General features: G+C 45.7%; 1 protein-coding gene and 1 long non-coding RNA gene across 8 annotated transcripts in view; one reads left to right on the top strand and one right to left on the bottom strand.

Moving 5' to 3' along the window:
• The first annotated feature begins 6,905 nt into the window (after positions 1–6,905).
• On the top strand, positions 6,906–10,121 carry LOC141373449 (uncharacterized). Its single transcript, XR_012379488.1, has 3 exons — positions 6,906–7,025; positions 9,239–9,320; positions 9,986–10,121. It is a non-coding gene; the product is annotated as an uncharacterized lncRNA (long non-coding RNA).
• The window catches only part of LOC112823825 (AGBL carboxypeptidase 4), a 1,550,619-nt gene continuing 1,538,562 nt past the window's right edge, over positions 9,974–22,030 (bottom strand). For 6 of the 7 annotated variants that reach the window (XM_073896781.1, XM_073896779.1, XM_073896786.1 and 3 more), the window contains one exon: positions 19,310–20,706. In XM_073896781.1, coding sequence (XP_073752882.1) covers positions 20,586–20,706 — 121 coding nt within the window. In that variant the 3' untranslated portion in view covers positions 19,310–20,585. Of the gene's footprint in view, positions 10,121–19,309; positions 20,707–22,030 lie in introns of those variants that run through there. The other variant, XM_073896780.1, reaches the window with a different exon arrangement.

The raw sequence follows: 22,030 nt of genomic DNA, 5'->3' as shown, positions 1-22,030 counted from the left end.
AATGCTGCCATGAGCATGCCTCCTCGTGCCCTTGAGCATGAGTGTCTCTAGGGTATATACCCAGGAGAGCAATTGCTGGGTCATAGCATAAGAGTATCCACAACTGTATTAGATAAGGCCAAATTGTTTTTTGAAGTTGTACCAGTTGACATATTTACTTAACAGTTGAAGAGCTTTCCTACTGCTCCATAGTCTTGACAACACTAGATATTATCAGACTTCTAAATTTTTGCTAACCTGATATGTGTGTTAAGAGTCATCTCAGGTAGTTTTCATTAGCATTTGCCTGATTACTAATGAAATTTAGCTTTTCATATGAATTTTGGCCATTGGATTTCCTTCTTTGTGAATTGCCTGCTTATGTCTTTGGACCATTTGTTTACCAGGTTGGGGGGCTGGACATCTTTCACTTGCCTCTCCAGATCTTCTCACAACTTCCTCACTGTGCTGTAGGTCCCTACAGGCTAGCCCACAAAGAGCAGCAAGGAGCTCTTGGATCCTCTGACTTTAGCCAATGGGGAGCACTGGAGGGAGGGAGCAGAGAGAAATTGGGATACTTAGTTCCCCAATTCTCTCTCTGCAGGGTCACTAGGGGCTGACTGCATCCTTTGACCCAAGACCATAGTTCCTGGCAGGCAGCTCTCTCCAACAACTTTCCATCTCTGACTTCTAGGACCTGTTACGTCTCCTTGTCCTTTTAGGCTTATAGGGGTAAACTTGTGGTGTCCCTACACCCTACTCTCAACTCTGTAAATTGTCCATTTATAAGTCTATCCACAAATTTACCAATATGAGTTTGCCAGCTGTTTCCCAATATAGTCGATTATCATTTTATAGTAAATTTTCAGGAGTTTTTTTTATTGTGTTTTAGATTTACTCTTTTTGGTTCTACATGTACAAATATCTTCTCTCACTCAAATTGCTTTCTTCTCCTACAAATTGCTTTGTGGCTTCAAAAAAAACTATTATAAAATAAAACACAGATATAGAAAATTACATAAAACAACAAATAGCTTAATGGATTGTTTTAAGGCAAATGTCCTTATAAACACCTTCAAAGTCAAGTAATAGAATTTTACCAGCTAACTCAAAAGCCCTCCATGTACTCGATCCCAATCAGTCTCTTCCTTCCCATCTCAAAGGAACCATTATCTTTAATTAAAAAAGAAATGTTATTTCTTTATTTGAGAGAAAGAGAGAGAGAGAAAGCATGGGTGGTGGGGGGTTGTGGGGAGGGGTAGAGGGAGAGACTCTTTTAAGCAGACACCCCCCCAAGCACGGAGCCCGTTGTGGGTCTCTATCTCACCACCCATGAAATCCTGAACTGGGCTCAAACCAAGATTCAGGGGCTTCACTGACTGAGCCACCCAGGCGCTCATCTTTAATTTTTATAGTTGTCACTCCCTTACATTTTTTACAGTTTTATCACTTACGATGAAACCCTAAATAATACAGATTAGTTTTGCCAGTTTCCTAAGTCTCTTTAATCTAAATTTTCTCCCTCCTCCCCCATCTTTTTACTTGCAATTTATTCATGGAAGAACCTAGGTTATTTGGCCTTTAAGTGACAAAAGTCTGGATTTTACCTGCTTCCTCATGGTACAGGTTAATATGTTCTGTGTTCTCTGCATTTCATGGAAATTGGTAGTTGAATATAAAGGCTTGATCAAATTCAGGTTCAACTTTTTTTTTTTCCCCAAAATTTAAGTGGTGGTATAGTCTTTCAACAGAAGGCACATATTTCTCTCCTTTTGATGTGAGTGCATTTACCGGTTCACATAGAAAAGGTGAGAAAAATTTTCTATTTTTTCCCCTCTATTTACCAGTTTTCAAGATAGTAAACTTTCTAAGCTAATGAGATTTCCTATAGTTCTACAAAAGTGGGCTAGTTTTGTTTTGTTTTTTTGATGAACTAATAATGTACTTAAACATATCTGGTGTTTTCTAGCCATTATGGTTGTTATCCTATTGAAGTTCAGATTGTCCCTTGTTTAACCATTGGGAGCCTCATAAGTTGACTCCTGAGTCCTTTTGATTAGATCCTACCAGTATTTGATAGCATTTTTGTTTTCTGGTATGACAAGATGTTCCATGCTCATCTAGTGCATTCCCTGCCTCCACCCCAGGATCGGCCATTTCTCTGAAAAGGACTGATTTCTCTTAGTGAGAAATGGTATTTTTAAGACCACACTATAAGCACAAGGGATGCTCATTGCTACTGGGTCTGGAATTGTTTCCAGGCCTATTTGGTGGGGAAAAAAATCCATACTAGTTGCTCTTTATTAGGTTTGCTAATAGTTTGCTGAGAGGTTTTTATTTTTTGGTTTTAACTATGAATAGGGGTGGATTTTTGTCAGTGCATTCTCTGAATCCATTAAGAGGATCATAAGATTTTCTTTTTTATTCTACTAACAGAGTGAATTATACTGGTTTCAAATGTTAAAAGCCAAGCTTGCATTCCAGGCATGTACCTGTCTTGATCAAAATGTCTCATCCTTTTTATATAGTGCTGTGTTGGATTTGCTAACCTCCTATTAAGGATATTTGTATCTGTGTTCAAAAGACATATTGGTCTGTAGTCTTCTTTCCTTAAATATCTTTGTGTTGTTTGTTTTTCTAAAACCAGGGTAATATTAGCCACATGAATGAATTTCTACTTTCTAGAGGAGTTGGTAGAGAACGGGTGTTATTTCTTTCCGAGATGTTTGGTAGAATTCAAACTATCCAGTGAAACTATCCTGGCCTGGATGTGTTTTTGTGGTAACGCTTTTAACTATAAAATAAATTTCTTTAATACAATACAGAACTATTTGGGTGATCCATTTTTCTCTTGAGTAAGCTTTGGTAGTTTGTGTTTCTCATAAAATTTTTGGGATTTCATCTAACTTGTCAAATTTATTGACATGAAATGGTTCATAATCTTTACTTATTATCCTTTATTATTTCAGGGATCTGTGCTCTTATCTTCTTTTTCAGTCCTGATGTTGGTGGTTTGTGTCTTCTCACCTTTTCTTTTTCTGATGGATTCTAGCCAGAGTCTTATCAATTTTACTGATTCTTTTCAAAGGACCGGCTTTAGGAAACAAAAAGATTATTCACCTGGTTAACATGCACCACCACAAATGGGGAGTTGCTGCTATCAAACTGTCCCTAATATTAATGAGCATGACAGAATTCTGGAATAACAGACCAGGTTTAACACTTGGGTATTCAAAGTGAAGGTAGATATCATTGCATAATGGGCACCAAAGCCACAGTGGTGACTACGTGGTCCTGACCCACTGGGATCTGTGGCAAAGTAGTGAGACAAATGGGCAGACAATAGGGTTTTTCTTGACTTAAGCAAAAAAGATTGAGAGCACATATGCTGGAAGGCTGATGTCAGCTGCCAGAAGGAAAAATCATGATTCCTCATCCAGTTCCCAGACTTCAGTGAGTTCCCAGATCCAGAACTCACTGATAAAAGCTGAAGCCAGGTTCCCTTTAGGAAGGACCCTGTACCACCACAGAAAGTGTTTACCCCAATCTTCCTCCAAAGGTCCCCATGACCATTTTCCAGAGTAATGAATACCAGAGAGCTCTTTTGAGGGCTGCTATAAATGCGATCTGAACTGAAAAGTTTCCAGGGAATCTCAAATACCAGCATGGTTTCTTATTAGAGTGGAGACCTAGGGAAGCCAGGAAGAAGCTGAGTCCTGATCTATTTCATAGTCGATCCCATGTGGTCATTTCCCGAGTACATGACTGAGATGAATATACTCAGCAGCCTGCAGAAATCTCATGTGCATTTCATGATCTATGGAGGAAGAATCATTATGGTAGGAAAGGGAGAGTTCATGCCCCTAAAATTGTACCCCACCCCAGCAAGATAATACACCTAAAGCAGTACTGCTTCTAGAGGAATGGTAGCTATTAGAAGATGTGGGAGTAAGTCATCCTCATCATACTCCCATTTAAGTCACCATTCTGAGCCCTGAACAAAAAGACGTGATTGTGGTAGAAGATGGTAGGTTACTGTAAATGTAAGCAAATGATAGCCTAATCGTGGTTACGCAGGATGTCTTACTAGATGTGTTCACTAGAACACATCAAAACAGCCTCTGGCATTCAGTGTGGGCTACTGGCCCAGTAAATGTATTCTTCTAATCCCCACCATAGAAAAGAATCAGAAGCAAGTACATTCCCTTAGGACAGCAGTGCATATTCAGTCTTGCCTCAGAGCTAAGTTAATGTTCTTATTCTCTGTTACAGTATAGTCAGGAGGGGCCTTGAGTGTTTGGAACGTCCATGGAATGTCACATTGGTCCACTGTATTTGTGACATCACGGTAAACAGACCTGAAGAGCAGAAAATGTCAAGTAGTCTGAACACCCTGCCAATATACATATGCTGAAGTAGACCAGGTATCCACGGTTGGTTAGTTGGTGTTGGGTGTTCAGGGAAGACTCTCTGAGAAGGAGATGTGTAAGCAGCAACCAGGGGAGGGAATAGCTAGTGTGATAGCTCTAAATCCTAATGACTATGGCATGTTTTAGAAAGAGGTAGGCCAGGGTGGCTGGAGCACAGAGGACAGGGATGTGGGGAGTAGTGAGAATAGAGGTTTGAGTCGTAACTCCATGACCGCGTCTTGTAGGGTCACGGGTGCCAGGCTAACATGTACAAGTTTCAACTGTGAGACTCTTTTTGATCTAAGCATAATGGGAGAAAAAATGAGGGGCTTTCAGCAAGGAAATGATAATGTCTCAAGTCTGTTTGGGTTGCTCTAACAAAATGCCATAAACTGGGTACCTCATAAACAACAGATTGATAACTCTAGGAGTCCTAGAGGCCCGAAAGTCCAAGATCAGGATGTGAGCAGATTTGGTGTCCAGTGAGAACTTACTTCTTAGTTTATAGATGGGCCTTCTGGTTGTGTGCTTACATGGTAGAAGGAGACGAGGCAGCTCCATGGGTCTCTTTTGAGAGGTCACTAATCCCATTCATGAGGACTCCACCCTCAGGACCTAAGCACTTGCCCAAAGCCCCACGTCCTGACACCATCCCGTTGGGCATTAGGTTTCAGCATATGAATTTGGGAGGAACACAAACATTCGATCTGTGGCAGATGGTTGTGATTTTTGGGTTTTTTAAAAATACTTTTTAAAAAGTTATCTCTATAACCAACATGAGGCTTGAACTCACAACCCTGAGATCAACGGTCAGGTGCTCTACAGAATGAAACAGCCAGGCGCTCTGACTTAACGATTTTTAAAAAGAGCACTTTGGCTGTGTGTGGAGAATGGACTGCAGAGGAGTGGAAGTGAAAGCAGAATCCTTTGGAGGGTTTTGCATTTACCCAGGCTGGAGGTGTGGGTGGCTTGCTCTAATGGCCATATGGAGACAGAGAGAGGTGGATAGAGTATAGGGTGTGTTTTGTAGGCCTATTAATGTATTAGGTATCCTCATTAGGTATCAGAAGGGAAGCAACAGACATAACATTTTTGGTCTCAACCACTAGATGGTGGTGTCTTTTGCATGGATAAGAAAGATCGAAAGAGGAAGAAATTTGGGAAAACGATACAAAATAAGTGGAAGTAAAAAATTCCTTTTTTTAAATAAAAAATTCCAGGTCCAAGATGACTGCTCATTGCCTCACTATATGAATCTGAATTTCTGGGATGGTTTTAGGCTAGAGATGAGGATCTGGAATTATTGGCCCAATTCATGGGTTTTTACAGCTGCATGTTGAGGCTAAGAACCTCTAGACAGCTGGAGGTGGTGTGCTGGTGTCAAGTGCTTGGACTTTAAAGCCAGACTGAAGTGAGTTTGAATCCTCTCTCTACCACTTATTAGCCTAGTCATGTCACTCTGTGTCTCCAACCCTTCCTCTACAACATGGGGACTGTAATATCTTCCTCTTCCTCTCAGGGTTGCTGGGAGGATTCAGATCTCCTGGCAGTAGTCATAGATACTGGAAACACTGACACCGTAAGTCATCAGTGAAAGCTACCTGAATTACAGCCTTAGTGCCTAGGACTAAACATGCCAATTTGATAGACTCAGATCTTTGAAATATCAACTCATGTTCCATACTATCAAAAACAGTCCAGATAAATGCTTATACCAGCCTGGACTAGGCTGGGGCAGGGTGTAGAAACCTTGGCAATAAGTAGTGCCATGTAGGAATGATTCTGTGCAACTCATTCACACTTGCTTTCCAATGGTTTGGTAAAGCTACAAAACCTCTTCAACAGATGAACACATAGGTGGTCTTCTAGAATATACATGGATTTTGAAGTCAGCCAGACCAGGGTTTGAATCTCCAGTCTGTCTTGACCTTACCCTTAAGTGTGAGCGTCAGTCAAGTGGGAGGACTGCAGCAATACTAGACTTCACATCCGTAACTTCACTGGCACGAGCAACCCACATTGGCTCCTTCGGGATCTGCATATTTAATAAATATGTCAACTGGTATCTTTGTCATTTTTACTTTAATGCAGCTCGTCAGGAGCTTAGCATTGAGGAGCCCTTGAGTTTGAAGCTTACGGAGCAATTAAACTCCCTCCTGGGAGAATCCAGACCTGGAGACTGTCAGTGCATAGAGATGAGCAACTGTGTGTTTGTCTCCCCCTTGCCGGAACCATGGAACACTCCGCTGTTCATCAGAGACCTATAATGCACTTCAGTGAGCCACGTGTGCAGTGCATACTATGCAGTTAATCTGGAAAACTACGCATCTAATACACTCAGGGAACCGGCCCATCTTCTATTAATTTCTTTTCATTAGCCATCCTCAGGAAAGCACTCGATGTCTGCCTGATGTGATTCCTACCCACCTTATGGGAAGGGTCAGTAATGCTGAGCCAACAATGGCCTTGGGGGTAGTCAAAGTGCTGACACATCCATGCTGTCATCTCATGAGTGTGCTTTGAGTCAGAAATGGCTGATAGCATTATCCCCATCCGGTCCTGGAGCTCAGAGAGATGAAGTGACATGCCCAAGGTCACAGGGAGGTTTTGTTTCTCTGCAAAGCCAAATCGTTAAAGGTAAGGGCTCCAGAACCAGGCACGCCTGCAGTCAAATCCCAGTTCTGACAGTTACAACTGTGTGACTGGCCTTAGAGGCTCAGTGTCCGCCCGGACCCCCTTTCCCTCATTGCTGGAGGGAACACTGCCTAACTTGTGACTGGCAGCACTTGCATTTCTGTGACCCCTAGAGCCTGTTTTGCTCCCTCCCCGACAGCAGCTCAGAAGCGACAGGGAGAAGTGACTCAGCTCCTTGGGAGCAGCCTCAACCCAGACTGAATTTGATGAAAATACCCAGCTCCCTCATCCCTTGTGTGGGGTAATTCGGACATGCGTACACTGGCTTCTCGAGTCCCCCCAGCACGATGAAGCGCTGGTTCTCCATGGTGGCAACTTGCTTGATAAACATTTCACTGGCGGTCTTGCCCTCCTCATCTCATTTTCCCGTTTCTCTACTTTTACCTTGAGATCTCTTTTTAAATAAATCCCTTGCACCTACATCCTTATCTCCAATCCCGAGGGTCTGTTTCTGGGGAACGTGAACCAAGACAGTGACTTTTGACAAATCACTGAACTCCTCTGGAACCTGCAGTTTCTTAATCTGTAAAAAGAGAATCTGTATACTACTTACCTACCTCACAGGCTTGTAGGGAAGTTCAAAGGACATATTGCCTGTGACGGGTTTTGTACAGTTCTGTTCAAAATTTAGAACAGCAGAAAAATGGGAAATGACCAAATGTCCAACAGGAAGGGACTGGGTTAATAAATTAGGTTTTATCTGAATGGTAGAATATTATATAATCAGTGAAAATGAGTGTTTTCAAAGAATGTTCAAAATCTGGAGAGTTGTACATGTAAATTATATGTTACACAATCCAGCTAGGAAGCTCAGTGGGGAAAAATATCTAAGACTGTATATATAAAATTATCTCAATTTTGTTTAAAGTGTATTAAAAGTTACTTATCTCTTGGTAGTGGTGACTTATTTTCTTTATGCTTTTTCCTATTTTTCAAATTTCAAAATTTTCTAAGTAAACAATATTATCAGGAAAAAGGAAATGTTAATTATAGAAATTCATTTTAACTTCAAGATTTCAACTATAATTAAAAAATATAGATGCCTAAAAACAAAGTATATATAAAATCTCAAACACTTTGTTTTTGTTTTCCTTTTTCCTGGTCAAATCACTAGTTATTAACAGGAAATTCGGTGTCATGCAGTATCAGCATGGACAGTTAGTAAGGGCAGGGCTTCACAAAGGCCTAAGGGGTGTTTAAATCTGAGGTCCTTTGAGTCAAAGCTTCAGGCTACTGGGCCTTCCTGGGCTCTCTCCATTTTGATCCCGCTCTGAGACTATTTTTCTTCACGACTTCAGTTCAGGTATTCTTCCGGCTTCCATTTGTGGTGTCAATTCCAAGCTGAAGTACCAGATTGGGGCAACTCTGCGAATAGGCCAACATCGATGACCTGTTTGGCCCCAGTTGCTTGAGCCAGCTCCAGATTAATTTCTCCCGAGGACTCCTTGCCTTACTTGCCCTTGCCCCATTTTGAGCACCTTTGTATATCAAACTCCATCTGCCACCAACATCCCACAACCTCCATTTACCCCACACATTTGTAGGCAGAAATTATTCTTACAAAGGAGAAAATTGATCCACCATTCATATGCACATCCACCCATCCATCTATCCTTCCATCTTTCCACTCAGCAAATACCCAGAGTTGGGTGTGTAACTCTTTCCAGGCACTGTGCTAGATTCTTGGGATGCAGAGTTAATTCAGACACTGTCCCTCCCGAACTTCCTAGCCAGGAGATAGCAAAGACAAGGCTCTCGTGCCTCACGTGGCTCTCCTGTGCCCATGTGTAGCAGATGCTTGTGCTGCTTGTCCCACGTCTCCTCAGCCCACCTGATTTCAGTGCCGCCCTACCGCACAGTTCCATGTACTTGGCCAGCATCTTTGATCAAGGGGACCTTGGTTGCCTCAGATCGGCCTTGCAGAGGAGCAACCCGGAAAGAAGGGAAATTTACACCCAGGAAGGCCACCCTCAACTGTCTCCCTGTCCTTTGGGGAGCCAACTCTGGGGAGTGATTTTATACCATTTCTGAGAAAGTCCCTAGAGGGACTGAGTCCCCTTTTCCTCTCAGTGGTAATGAGATTATTAACACAAGCTTTACTGGGTTTTCTCCCTGTTCTGTCTCACTTTCGCCTCTTCCTTTACTTCTGCTTCCAGGTATCGCCTGACAAATAAGCTACTTGCTCTCAGTTGCTGTCCCAGTCTCTGCTTTTGGAAGAACCCAAATGAAGATACCATGGCAGGCATTATAAATGAATGAATGAATGAATGGATGATGAATGATGATATTATAATGAGGGGGGAGGAGGACACTGTTAGAGGTGGACAAATGACCACTTTCTGCTGATGAAGAAAGACCCAGTTACCTCATCATCCACTTATGATGAGGGATTGTAGCCTCCAAGTATGTGTGCCAGGATGGCCGCTCGACTCACTAAGAATAATGTGAATGTGGCTGATAATAAGAGCTACCCTCGAAGGGACACTTCCATTTGCTAAGGACTTTGTTCACATCATGCCATTTATTCTTTATACACCTCCTGTGATCCAGCCATTCATTAATCCTATAAGGGAAGAAATCAAATTTCATAGAGGAGGCTCAGGGTCACATGGTGGCACAGCTGATCTCAACTGGATCCGTCAGACACCACAGTCTACACTCTTGTGCCCCCCTCTCTACACAAGTCTATGACAACACCCAGTCAGGGTCCCAATTCTCTAGCTGTTTGGCAAAACAATCTATAAAGCACACCCTTGAAATCAGGGTGCGCCTTCTCATGGGGTCTAGGGCAACCATAGCGGGTCTGTGCAGTGAAGTGTAGTAAATAATGCACAAGTCTATTTGTTACTCACTGTTAACCAAGACTTAAGATAAAGCATTGCTTTATTTTTTCTGTCTGGCAGCTCAAGCATGCTCCATGGTGTCTCTATTACACGGTGATGTTAATTAGGTCCGCAGCACTGCACCTTCTGTATACGAGGTTCGCCATGTCACCCGTGGGCCTCATCTCTCCAGAGGTGTCTGGTTCGGCATCACGTCTGAGGACAGAGAGAATCTTTGGAGGGCCGGCATCACCACCATGCCACTGAACCAAATATGAAAATATACTATGTAGACATTCTGCCTATGGCATTAGGGTCTAGCAACCTGACGTGCTTTCCAAGGTCACTATGAGACCATCTTTCAGGGTAGACAGTTGGATTGGAGGGGGGAGTTCCTAGAACCCCGAAATGGCAGAACTCCTCAGTGAACACCTACTTCAACAGGCTCATTTTATAGATGGGCAAACCGAGGCTTAGAGAGAGAGAGTGACTTTTCTAAAGTTGTGTAAATGCTAGTGGACTGGGATTAGATGTTTTTCCTTCCAGTTCTGGCTCTATCAGATGGATCATTTTGAGGTCCCTGTCCCTTGCCCTCTTCCCCTCCGGTACGGTATGTTTGTAGAATGGGTGCATGCAGAGGCTATTCATGCCTTCTCCCCACTACAGCCGTTTCCCCTGAAGTTCCCGAGAGTGATCCTGTGAATCAGGAAGAGCAATCATTCTTTAATTTCATCCTGCAGGTAAGATTGAGGATCAGAGGGGAAAGATGATAGCAGCTAGCTCGGGCGTGAATCCAAGCTTCTGGGTTAACACTCTTTCTAACAAACCATTCGGCCTGCTTAAGGGTGAATGAATGAATGGACAAAAGAACGAATGAATAAATGTTAAACTTACTAAAGGACAAAGGCAGGCATGCGTGATGATCCAGGCTTTATGTTGGCAAGCCCCTATCCTGTGTATTGCATCTCCACAAAGTCAAAACATCCAGCCCCCTGGAGCTGCTCTGTGGGCCAGAGCCATGAAGTATTTATTTCACAATGGGGCACCCTCCATTCTGCCACCACCCAGTACTCAGCTCGGCTTAGAGCAAGATCTCAGCAAGTGCTTCTAACACTGAACAGAAATGAGCGTTCCAGAGCCATGGCATCCAGCTCTCTGGGAGCAATTTGGAGAGGTGCCGGGGTGTTAAGGGACCAGCCTCTCCCTTCATAACACCACACCACGCCAGGGTTGTTTTGTTGTGTTTACCTTTCATCCAGGCTGGACTGAAGAAGGAGAAAGAGAGAAAAACAGGAACACGAAGGCTGAGATACAGGAAAGAGACCTAAACATGAGCTCACCCACTGCTGGAGTCAGGAAAGGGGCTCTTGGCAAGCTTCCCAGCCCAGGGACTGGCCTGGCTGGGATCTGCATCAGCCTTCGCTGGGATTGGGAAGGAGATCCTTGACATCCTGCCGGGCACAGTCCCAGGGAAGCTGGGCAGAGGGGGTGATCCATTAATATGAATGAAATGTTGAGAGATTAGATAGAATTTCAAACAGAAACTTAACCCAGGACCTCTGAGTAGGAGTCGATGTAAAAACGTGCTGAGAATCTGTAATGATATGTCGCTTATACTCAGTAAAGCACACATACAAACATTCACAACTATGAAAAATCCTGAGTTGTCACACCCAAATATGAAAAAGCTACTCATAAAAGGCACACACACAGTGCAAATATACTAGTGTATACACACACACACACACACACACACACACACTTTCAAATCCTACATAATCAACTTACCTCTTTCACCTCTCCCAGTCTCTCCCCATCTCTCTCCTTTCCTTTTCTTTCCCAGGGATGCTCTTAGCCTTAAAGTCCAACAGTTTCCTCTATGGGCCTGTAAGCTAGGTTTGCTCCACTTTGGAAGAATCAGGGGTGGCCCTTACTTACGAACTTCTGGAGGGAGGGAGGGAGGGCGCAGCCTTATAGAAATGTTCTGCTCAGAGCAGGCATCTCATCTTCCTTCTCAGAAGCAGCAGCAACAATACTGCAAACTGTCAGTGGAGGGTTCTTCTCTGCCTGGCCTCATGTGGGGCCCTGGGACCTGAACAATGAGTAAGACCCCAAGAACAATGCCAAGCTGAACTGGGAAGATAGAGCTGATGCACACAAAAAAGTGAAATACGAAGCTACTGCTAAGTGCCAAATGAGATTTTAGACAATTGTTCTCTAGAAGCTCAGAGGGAGAGTTGTCTACGAGGGCTGGAAGATCAGGGAAGACTTCCTGGAGGAGGGTTCTTGAAGGATAGATAGCAATCAGGGCAGCATAGAGGAATGGGAAGTGACTGGCAAACATAAGATGTTTAATAAAGTTTGTCGGATGAATGAATGACAGGACGATCCAGGTCAAAGACAAGGCATGGATCAAGTAAGTAACCTTTATGAAGGGGAAAAAAGACTGGGAAATATTTTTCCAAAATACTGACCTTTCCCATTCATCCTCTCCGGATCCTCACAATACTCAAGAGTAGGTTAGTTACAGATTATGTCCCCACATCGAAGAGCATGAACCTGAAACCAGTTGAATCTCTGGGATAACTGAAGACAGGGCAAGAGATTTATGTAATGTCGCACAGCCAGGCAGTATCAGAGCTGGGAGCAATTTCCAATGGCCTTTAAATCCTCCTGACTTTACAAGTTGAATCCTGGGCGTGGGAAGTGGGTTGGGGTGGTGGGGGAAGTCTTTGGGATATTTAGTAGGAAAACTTGTAGCCGGTGAGCAGCATCTACTTTTAAATGCAGGAACAGGGTCAGGGCTGTGTTAACAGAGGGGCTGGGCCCCCTCTGCCCCAGCCCAGGCTGCCCTCCTGCTGTTACAAGCCTGAGGGTAGCCCCAGCTCCTCCTGTGAAGACGCTTCTCCCCGGTGGTTTCCCAGGAAGAGACACCAGCCTGGAGGATGCGCAGGGACCTCAGACTGCAGACAGTGCTAGAGCCAGGCTCAGATGAATGAGGCAAAAGGAGGCCATAGCAGGACCAGAAGTGAAGCAGGGAGCTCCCAGACGCTTTTTATAAACCCACATTTTATGTAATAAAATGTGTATTGTCTTGTCAGTCTGAGGACGGCCACAAAAAGGTAGAGGGAACCTGGAAGGAAGGCCAGCCCTGGAGTCCGGGGTCGTCCGGGCCCCCCAGCTTCTGAGCTCTTGCGGCTTCAGCCACGATCCATTCCCTCCTCAGCTGCTGTCTCCTTCTTAGGGGATAACTCCACAGGGCAGCCGAAGCAGGGGTGCGGGGCCCGGGCCTCAGGAGGCCCCCGGTGAGGGCGGGGCGGCGGCGGTGGCACTCGGAGGAGGAGATTGACCGTGGCCCCAGCAGCGCTGGTGGTGGTGCTGGGGTCCTAGTAGGTGCGCGGCCATGGTCGGAGCTGCTGCGGGGGTAGCAACAGTTGTTCTTACTGTTACAGGAAAAATGGCCTGGGCGCCTGGATGGCTCAGTCGTTAAGCGTCTGCCTTGGGCTGAGGCCATGATCCCGGGGTTCCGATCGAGCCCCCCATCGGGCTCCCAGCTCCACGGGGAGTCTGCTTCTCCCTCTCCCTCTGCCACTCCCCCTGCTTGTGTTCTCTCTCTGTCTCTCTCTATCTCTGTCAAATAAATAAATAAATAAAATCTTAAAAAAAATAGGCCTAATTGCCTTGAGCTCCGAAAACGAATTTGGCCTTCAAGAGAGGACTAGAGATTAAGTAAATCTATCTCCTCCCTCTCTCCACATAGTGGGGCCTTGGAGACCGGCTTACCACGCCGCCGGAGCAGTGGAGCGTCTCTGGGAGTTCAGGGCTTCCCGAAGATGCATCTGTAATCAGCTACTAGGATAAGCTCAGGATGGTGTTCTGGATTTGAGATTCATTCTTTCTGGCATTCTGCGACACTTCCCATCCCTCTGATGTGTCTAGAACTGCCGTAGGTGTCATGGGGGGGGGGGTGCAGAGATGAGTAAAACCCAATCCCTGCTCTCAGAGAAATGAAACGACTTGAAACGACTTGGGGGAGATAACCGTCACAGGAGTGAAAGTAACTGATGTATTTTAAATGCGTGCTGGGGGACACAAGAAGAGGAAGCAGTCCGTTACAACTCATGAGACTGGGGAGGATGCCAGGGAGCTGGGATATCCCAGCTAAGTCCTGAAGGATAAGAAGAATTTTCTTCTTAGAGTAGAGATGGTGGATGGATCTGAGAGACACTGAGCAGGCAGAACCATCAGGATGTGGCAACTGATCAGAAGGGAGGTATGAAAGACACAAAAGTGGGTTGACATCCAGGCTCCTGATGTAGACAGGTGGGGTGCCATAAGAGGTGCCATAAAGGTGGGGTCATGTTTTAAAGAGATCTTGTAATCACCCCTGGGGAGAGAGCTAGGGAATTGGCAGGGAGGGGAGGGAGGGGCTGTTACAGCAACCCAGGTAGGACTGGATGATGGTGGGAGTGGATGGGAGGGAGAGCCTGGAAAGGGGAGAGGAGGGAGATGCACAACAATCCTGCCAGAAGTATTATTTCTCCATTTTAACTATGTGGAAAATGAACTGCGTTAAATGATTCACAAGACCAGAATAGCCAGTGGTGGAAAGGAGATTGAATCTCCAGTCTAGGGACTCCAAAGTCACTCCATGACACTGCTTGCCGGCAGACACATTGCAGTGGCAGAAGCAGTGGGCCTGGGGCACTGGCTGGCCGCGCAGGGCGAGAAAAAGAAGGGAGTTAACACAGTGACAAGGCTTGCAGCCCGGGTGACCAGGTGGAAAAAGAAGACATTAACCCAGACGGCTGATGCCAGGGAGAGCAGCAGATTGACATAAGGCCAGCCAAAAATAGATCCCAGGTCTTCGGGGACAAGCAAATTGTGAGCATCAAAGAGCCATAAGAGGAGTCGCAAGGATGACTTTCTGAACTGGTCAGGCTTAGCCCCGAGGTTTGGGGTTGAACCAAAAGGCAGCGGGGTGTGGCAGAGGCGGGTTTGTGCCTAGGTCCTGTTCCAGTTATTTCCCAGCTGTGCACCACAGGCAAGGGACTTGATCGCACTGATCCCAGGGATCTGCAAGACGGGCAGGTGAGCCCAGAGTCTGGCGAGAGTGGGGAGAGCTGACAGGGGACAGAGCTTGGGAGGTCCGGTTGCAGCCAGCACAGCACACCCGTGTGCCGCCTTCGGAGACCATCCCTGAGAAAGCGCATGCCAATCAGAGACGACACGGAAAGAGCCTCTTAGAAATCCTGCTAAAATTCTCTTGTTATTTTCATAAAACAAGACATCTCACAGAACCTAATTCCCCTTCCCCCGCCCCGCCTTCTCTTTTTAGTCTTGTCAATTCTGCCTCCGTTCAGTCTTGGTGACCGTTGTGTCCAACACTATCTTCTCCCCTGTGCAGAACCCCAACTTACAAAGCCTCTTTCCTCTCCGTCACCGACTCAGGTCTCTGCCACTACCCCGCTCCTAACGCCTGTTCATTCCGCACTCAGCGACCACGGGCTCTGCTGCACGATCTGTGTTCATGCTGAAGCCGCAGTGATGAGTAAGACCTGGGTCCCTGGCCTGACATTGATCCCTCCGTGTGACCGACGCTTTTCTGGACACTTCTCTCATCCCCTGTCCTCTACTCAGGAAGACTTTGTACTCCTGTCTGTACTTCATCCGAGCATAAACAGAGTTTTGGCTCCAAGAAAAGGGATTTCAACCCTAGCAAGCAAGTGAGAAGTGAACAGGGGTGAGGGTGACTTGCGGAAAGAGTTCTACCCTCTGCCACTTATTTTATAGGTATTATTATACTTTTTAGACACTTTCACTGAGGTGCAATTGATACACAAAAACTGCACATATTTAACGTATACGATTTGATGAGTTCGTACATGTGCGAGCACCTGCGAAACAATCCTCAATCAAGGTAATAGACATCTCCATCACCTCCAAACGCTTCCTTGTGTCCCTTTGTTGTTGCTGTTTTTTGTTTTTGTTGTTGTTGCTATAAGAACTTAACATGAGATCTACCATCTTAACAAACGTCTGGGTGCACAATACAGTATTAACCACAGGCACTCTGTTGTATGTAGATTTTATTAATTATTATTATTGTATATTATATATGCTATTATTATAGAGTATATATATTATATATATACTATTATATAGTATATATTATATATATACTATTATACTATTAGTATATATTATATATATACTATTAATCCTCACAATAACTACAGAAGGTAGGTTTTCATTCCCATTTTACAGATGAGAATCCCAAGGCTTAAAGAGGTTAAATTTTTTTGCCCAAAGCCATACAGCGAGTTGATAGAAGAGTTGGGATCCACATTTCAGTTTGTCTGAATTTTTAAACCCAGGCTGTTCCTATTACGTTATAATGTCTCCCCTATTCTTTCTGCCCTGGTGCCCCTCTGGCTGAGCTGAGCTGTGAGGGAAAGGATCTCTACTCTTGGCACCCTCCAAATGCTCAGGAGACAAGACTCAGAGGAAGAATTCTGAACAATAGGGAGACACTATAGGCTCAGCTCACACACTCCAGAAGGAGGGAGTGCGAACAGCACCTGAGCTAGATTATCTGCATGGGGTCAGTAACCCAGAGGGTGCCAGGATGGGTCTTGCAATGACTACCTTACTGAGCTTCCAGGAGCCCTGGGAGATATAGAAGCCTCTGCGTGTCAAGTGCTAAATGGACCACTTGCCCAAACCCCACGCTGTTGGAGTGCCCAGCAAGAGCTCATACAGGTTTATGGGAGCGAGAGATGGGAAGAAGACAGGGTTTCAGCTACAGGTGCTAAAAAGTCCTGAAATCCTTACTCACACACCCACCCTGGGAACTTCCATGTCCCCTGCCTCTCTCCCCATTCCCCATCACCTCTAAGTGATCCCACTGGTCACATGTTATTCTGCCTACACCTGTTCTCCTGTTTTGACCTGATTTTCCCTAGAGACCAATGGAGAGTGCCCAGCGTAGGGGAGTGGAAAGGGAGCTGGGTTTGAATCCAGATTCTCACTAGCCAGATGAATGCAAACAAAGGATTTTACTTTTAGGAGCCTCTATTTAGCAAAATAGAAAATGATACCTCAAGGGACTATTGGGGATATCAAATAAGACAGTGGATGCAAAGGCATCTAGCATAATGCCTGGCACACAGCAAATGCCCAGTGAGTACTTGGCAGATGAATGAATTGAGGCCCGACAAATGTTAATCACTCCAGACTTCATGGTTGGCGCTGCTCTTACTACTTAGGAAAATAAGCCAGGATCCTCTTAGGTAGGTCTTAGGTATGTCACTGAACCACGGGGAAAGCTCCCAGCTAAAGGTCCCCTGCTGCTGCAGGCACTGTCATCAGGAGGCAGGTGACTCAGCCTCTGCTGTGGGCTTCTATTTTTGGGTGTGTGTGTGTTGTTGGGGTGGGGAGGGTTGCAGATGGAGAAGGAGAGAGAGAAACTTAAGCAGGCTCCATGCCCAGCGCAGAACCCGGTGTGGGGCTCCATCTCACAATCCTGAGATCATGACCTGAGCCAAAATCAAGAGTCAGATGCTCAACCGACTGAGCCACCCAGGCACCCCTCTGCTATGGCTTCTGCACAAAGAATCTGGGTGACCTCTGGCTTGCCTACTGTAGCTTTTGAGGGTAAAGAGACCCTTAGTCTTGTCTCTGAGCTTCTGGACTAGTGGAGAGAAAAGTGGCACTGTTTACAGAGGTACGTGTGAGAGCCAGGTAGAAGCCCAGCATGTCTCTCCCCTCTCCACTCTTCCTTTTGGCAGAGTTATCTCACTTCCCTCAGAGCACTGGGTTGGTAGCCCAGTCTACCCACTTGGGGCTCGATGCAGACATGAAGGTGGGCAGGGAAGAAAAGAGGCTGGAGCGCCCCCTCCTGGGGCTGGGTGGGCTAGTAGCTTCCGGCTGGTTCACTGCCAGATTGCTGCCGTCTTCCATCTCCTTGCTGAAAACCTTCCTCTCTAACTGGAGACCACAGGTAGAACCTGGTCCAAGAAAGCTGGGGAGTTGCTGAGCAGGCCAAGGTCCCAGGGAGGTCCACTGGCAACCCCTGGTCTCTTGGGGAGCCCTTTCCTCTCTGCTCCGCCAGTTGAAAGAAGCAGGTGGTCCTATTGCCAACACACCCTACAGTCTGCCTTATAGCTATGCATTTTTCCTTCTTAAGGAATTCTAAATGTTAGCAGGGTCCGTATGCTGTAATTCAGAGACATTTAATGTCATTTGTTTAGCATTCAATGATACTTTTTATACTGTAAATTCCATTCTTTGACATCAGGAATGTAACCACCTGCCTCATGCCATTCCTCTCCAGAGTTACAGACCAGTAGGTGATGCCACAGAGCATCCAGCATCCCCCTAGAGAAGGAACCCCTTCCATTTCCCCCATGACAGATGTTCATTCTGAATATTTGCATACATCTGGTGATGGGGAGCTCACTCTCTCCCCAGGAAGCCCATCCGATGGCTGGCAACTCTATTCACCAGAAAGTTTTTCTCATTTTTTGAGCTGAAATCCATCTTATTGAAACTACACCATTGGCTTTGGTTCTTACCTTTGGCAACACAGAACAGGTTTTCTTCTTTTGGACAAAAAGAATGTCCAAGATGTCCTTCCCACTTTTTTAGAGATTGTGATCTCACTTTCCTACCCCCACTCCCTCTTATTTTTCATAAACAGCTCATCTCCTCACCCATTTCCAATGGGAAATGATTTGCAGACACTTCACCATGTTGGTCACATCCCAAATAACACAGCTCACTCTTCCTGAGCACCCTTGCTGACATTTCCCAGACCTACATAACAACTGTAATGAGGCAGGTATCACTATCACCACCTTACAGGGGAGGGAACTGAGATTCAGACAGGTTAAATAACTTGCCCAAGATCACACAGATATTAAAAGACAGAACCAGGGTCCGAATGCAGAGTTAGAAGCCAGAGGTACCTGGCTCCAAGTTCTTGGTTTCAAACCGCTCGCATACCTGGGGCTTGTGAGACTGTGATCCAATCAATCAATGCAGTTTTTACAAAGTGGGGCCCAACATTATGGGAATGGTCTGATCAGGGAAAATAGACCTGGACTGTCACCGTGCCTGATGTATGCAGTCCACCTCTGTTCATGCTGTCTCAAGAGATGCTATCATTTCTGAAAGACCTGCCATGCTCTTGGCTCACGTTGCACTCAGCTCAGCTCCCCAGGACTCTGACACAGGAACTGCGGGCAAGTCAAGTCTTGACTGTTCTTCCTTATCCCTGATGGCAGAGTCCCTGACAGTGAAGTGCGAGTCAAACCAAATTTGGGTTGGCTGGTTGGTTCCTGTGGAAGTGGAAGACCTAAAGGGAAGGGTGCCAAGAACGTTCAGAGGAACAGAAGAGATGCATAAACCACTTTATTTGTGTTCCTCTGGGCAAAAAGAACCCAGAGGAGAAGCTATATATACAACACAACATTTGTAGCCAACTAACATATGGTTCTTTGTTATCATTTCTGAAAACCAATAAGCAAAGGGAGAACAAGCTTTGCTCTCAGTTTTTGCAACAAACTACAAAAATCCCCCATCCCAACGCAAAAGAATGCTTAACTGGAGCTTTCTGCTAAAGGCCCCTATCTCCCCTGAGCCTGCCTTCCTCTCCCGATCTCCGAATCCTCATTTCCGGGAGGTCATTTTAATTAGCAGGCTGTCATGGTGACTCAGCCTGCCCGCTTCACGGAAAGGAAGGGAGCAGACTCCTCTGGACCCATTCATCATACAAAGGCACTTTACTCTTTAGAAAAATGCACAATATTTAGCCCCACTGCGGCTGTTTTATTTTATCAGCCCCCTGCCTGGGGCGGGGGGAGGCATTCTCCTGTCTTCTGCATCTCCCTCACCTGGCAGTCATCCTTCCCCTATTGCAGAGTATCCATACCCACCTCTTCAGGGGCCAGGTTTGGTCCCTGGCACCAGGATCTGGAGATCTGAACCATGACGGACCTCTTGGAAGGAGTGACCAATACGGTTTCAGTTCAAGCACCCAGGTCACTGGGGAATGCACGCAGCTCAGAGACACCACGACAAAATGCCTCGGACCCCTGTGATTTCAACAACTCTGTCCTACAGTTCCCAACGGCATATTTGTCTTTGGGTTGTAGGTGTCACTGATGGTGTTTTGGATCAGGAGGTATGGACGGGGCCTTTCTAAAACCGTGAACAACCATCACCTGGTCTAGACGGTAACCACCTGTGGTAGGTATACAACGTTAAAAGGTAACGGGGCTTCACCTGGTCTAGAAGGTAACCACCTGTGGTAGGTATACAACTTTAAAAGGTAACAGGGCTTCAGAAGCACTGACCTGAGATGTGTCAAACCTCTCAAAAGGGACGTGTAGCTTTTCCTCTTGCTGTGAGGATCTCTGTGCTGGGGAAAATAGCATCTGTACTCACTTGGTTTGAGCCTCCTATTTTGTTCCTGAGCCTTAAGCTGAAGTCCCACAATTGATTTTCCATTGGTGAAAGGGAAAATTGACAGTGAGGTTTCTCATTTTTCCTTCCCCTTCGCTAGCTTATTCATTATTCCACACCCTTTAACTTGGAAACTAGAGAAGGGTGATTAATTTCATGCCCCAGCAGAAAATGCATGCTCCTGCCTCCACAAGACCTCCTGGACTCCATGTCCTTAAAAAGAGTTTGAAGGGTCTTTGTGGTTCACGGAGCTCTTCTTGTCCCCTTTGCCGTTGGGGTGGTTCCTGGCTGGGCCCCGCAGGAGTGGGTGCTTGTAGGGAGGGGGCTTTTCTTTCCTGTAAAGGGGAGATAACAGAAAGAGAGAAGAAAGACAGCACATATACACACCGGATTGAAATCATTTCTGTGCATGTCTCTCTCCCCCACTGGACTACGACAGCCCAGGAGCAGTGGTCTTGTCTTCCTTTTCTCTGTGTCCCAGGAACCCAACCGGGCGCCTGGTTCAAAGCAGGCATCATGGCTCAATGAATGCCTGCTAGATGGATGGATGGATACTCTGTATCATTCTGGTTCTGGAGAAGACTACAGCTCCAAATGTTCCACGCGTCCATCTTGATTCTCACCCATCCTCTCCAATTCACAATGGGATGGGGGTGGACACATAGAAGACCTATATCCTGGGTGAGCCTGGGACCCCATCCTCTTCATAACCATCCTGGGCTCCAGAGTCGCCCTTACATTCCTCAGAGTAGCCTAAGTATGGCATTTCATAGTGGGTCTGTCTCCGCCACGAGCTTGGGTGATCTTGGAAGGCAGAGGTATGTCTGGCTCATCTCTGAGTCCCAGCACCCAGCACCCAATGCCATGCCCTTAACACTATTCTTCAGTAATTGCCTTCTGTCTGTTTGGCTCACACACTAGACTATGAGCTCCTTGTGGACAGGGACCAGGTTTTATCCATTTTTGCATTTTCCCTCATACAGGGCCTTGTTTGTTATGTTGTTGACTGATAAGTTGATGTGCCATTCATTCACGTGATTGACTAAGATTCATTTGCGGTGGAAAGAGTAGCCTTTAGAGCCAGAAAGAACTCACCTGAATTCCCAGGTTGGCTATGTAGGAGGGGTGTGATCTTGGGAAAGTTAGTTAACTTTTCTGGGCTTTATTTGTAAAATGGGGATAAAATATTCCAATCTTACAGGGGTGTTGTGAGGTCAAATGAAATAACATGAGTAAATGCACTTAATGTCTTCCCTTTCCTGCTGTAACTTACAAAGGCGTGGTGCTAGAGGGTTCCATGGTCTCTGGACATGACAAAGATGAGTCAGACATTGATGCTGTCCTCAGGCTGCTTACAGTTTAGTAGAGGAGACAGTTGCACAAAATGACTACACAAAATAATGAAGAATTACAAAGCACTATAGAAAGTGGCAAACACCATAAATATGGAATCTCTCTTGTACTTTTTGAATTAGGACTGAAGAAGCAACTTCTTGTAGCCCATTGTGCTCTGACCTTGGAGTACCCATTTTCCTTCACTGTTGATGAGTCATGAATAAGGTAAAAATGTAACAGGTGGCGGCACACAAACGGGACGCCTTGCCCTAACCTATCTCCCCCACCAGTAGGCCTCACTGCCCGAAATGTCACCATCGCTGA

The sequence above is a fragment of the Callorhinus ursinus genome, unplaced genomic scaffold (assembly GCF_003265705.2).
Source record: "Callorhinus ursinus isolate GAN/ISIS: 27379988/994484 unplaced genomic scaffold, GSC_fseal_2.0 scaffold9, whole genome shotgun sequence".
NCBI classification, from domain to species: Eukaryota; Metazoa; Chordata; class Mammalia; order Carnivora; family Otariidae; genus Callorhinus; species Callorhinus ursinus.
Note: the sequence above shows the minus strand (reverse complement) of the source record. Positions and strands in the feature narration are given on the sequence as shown.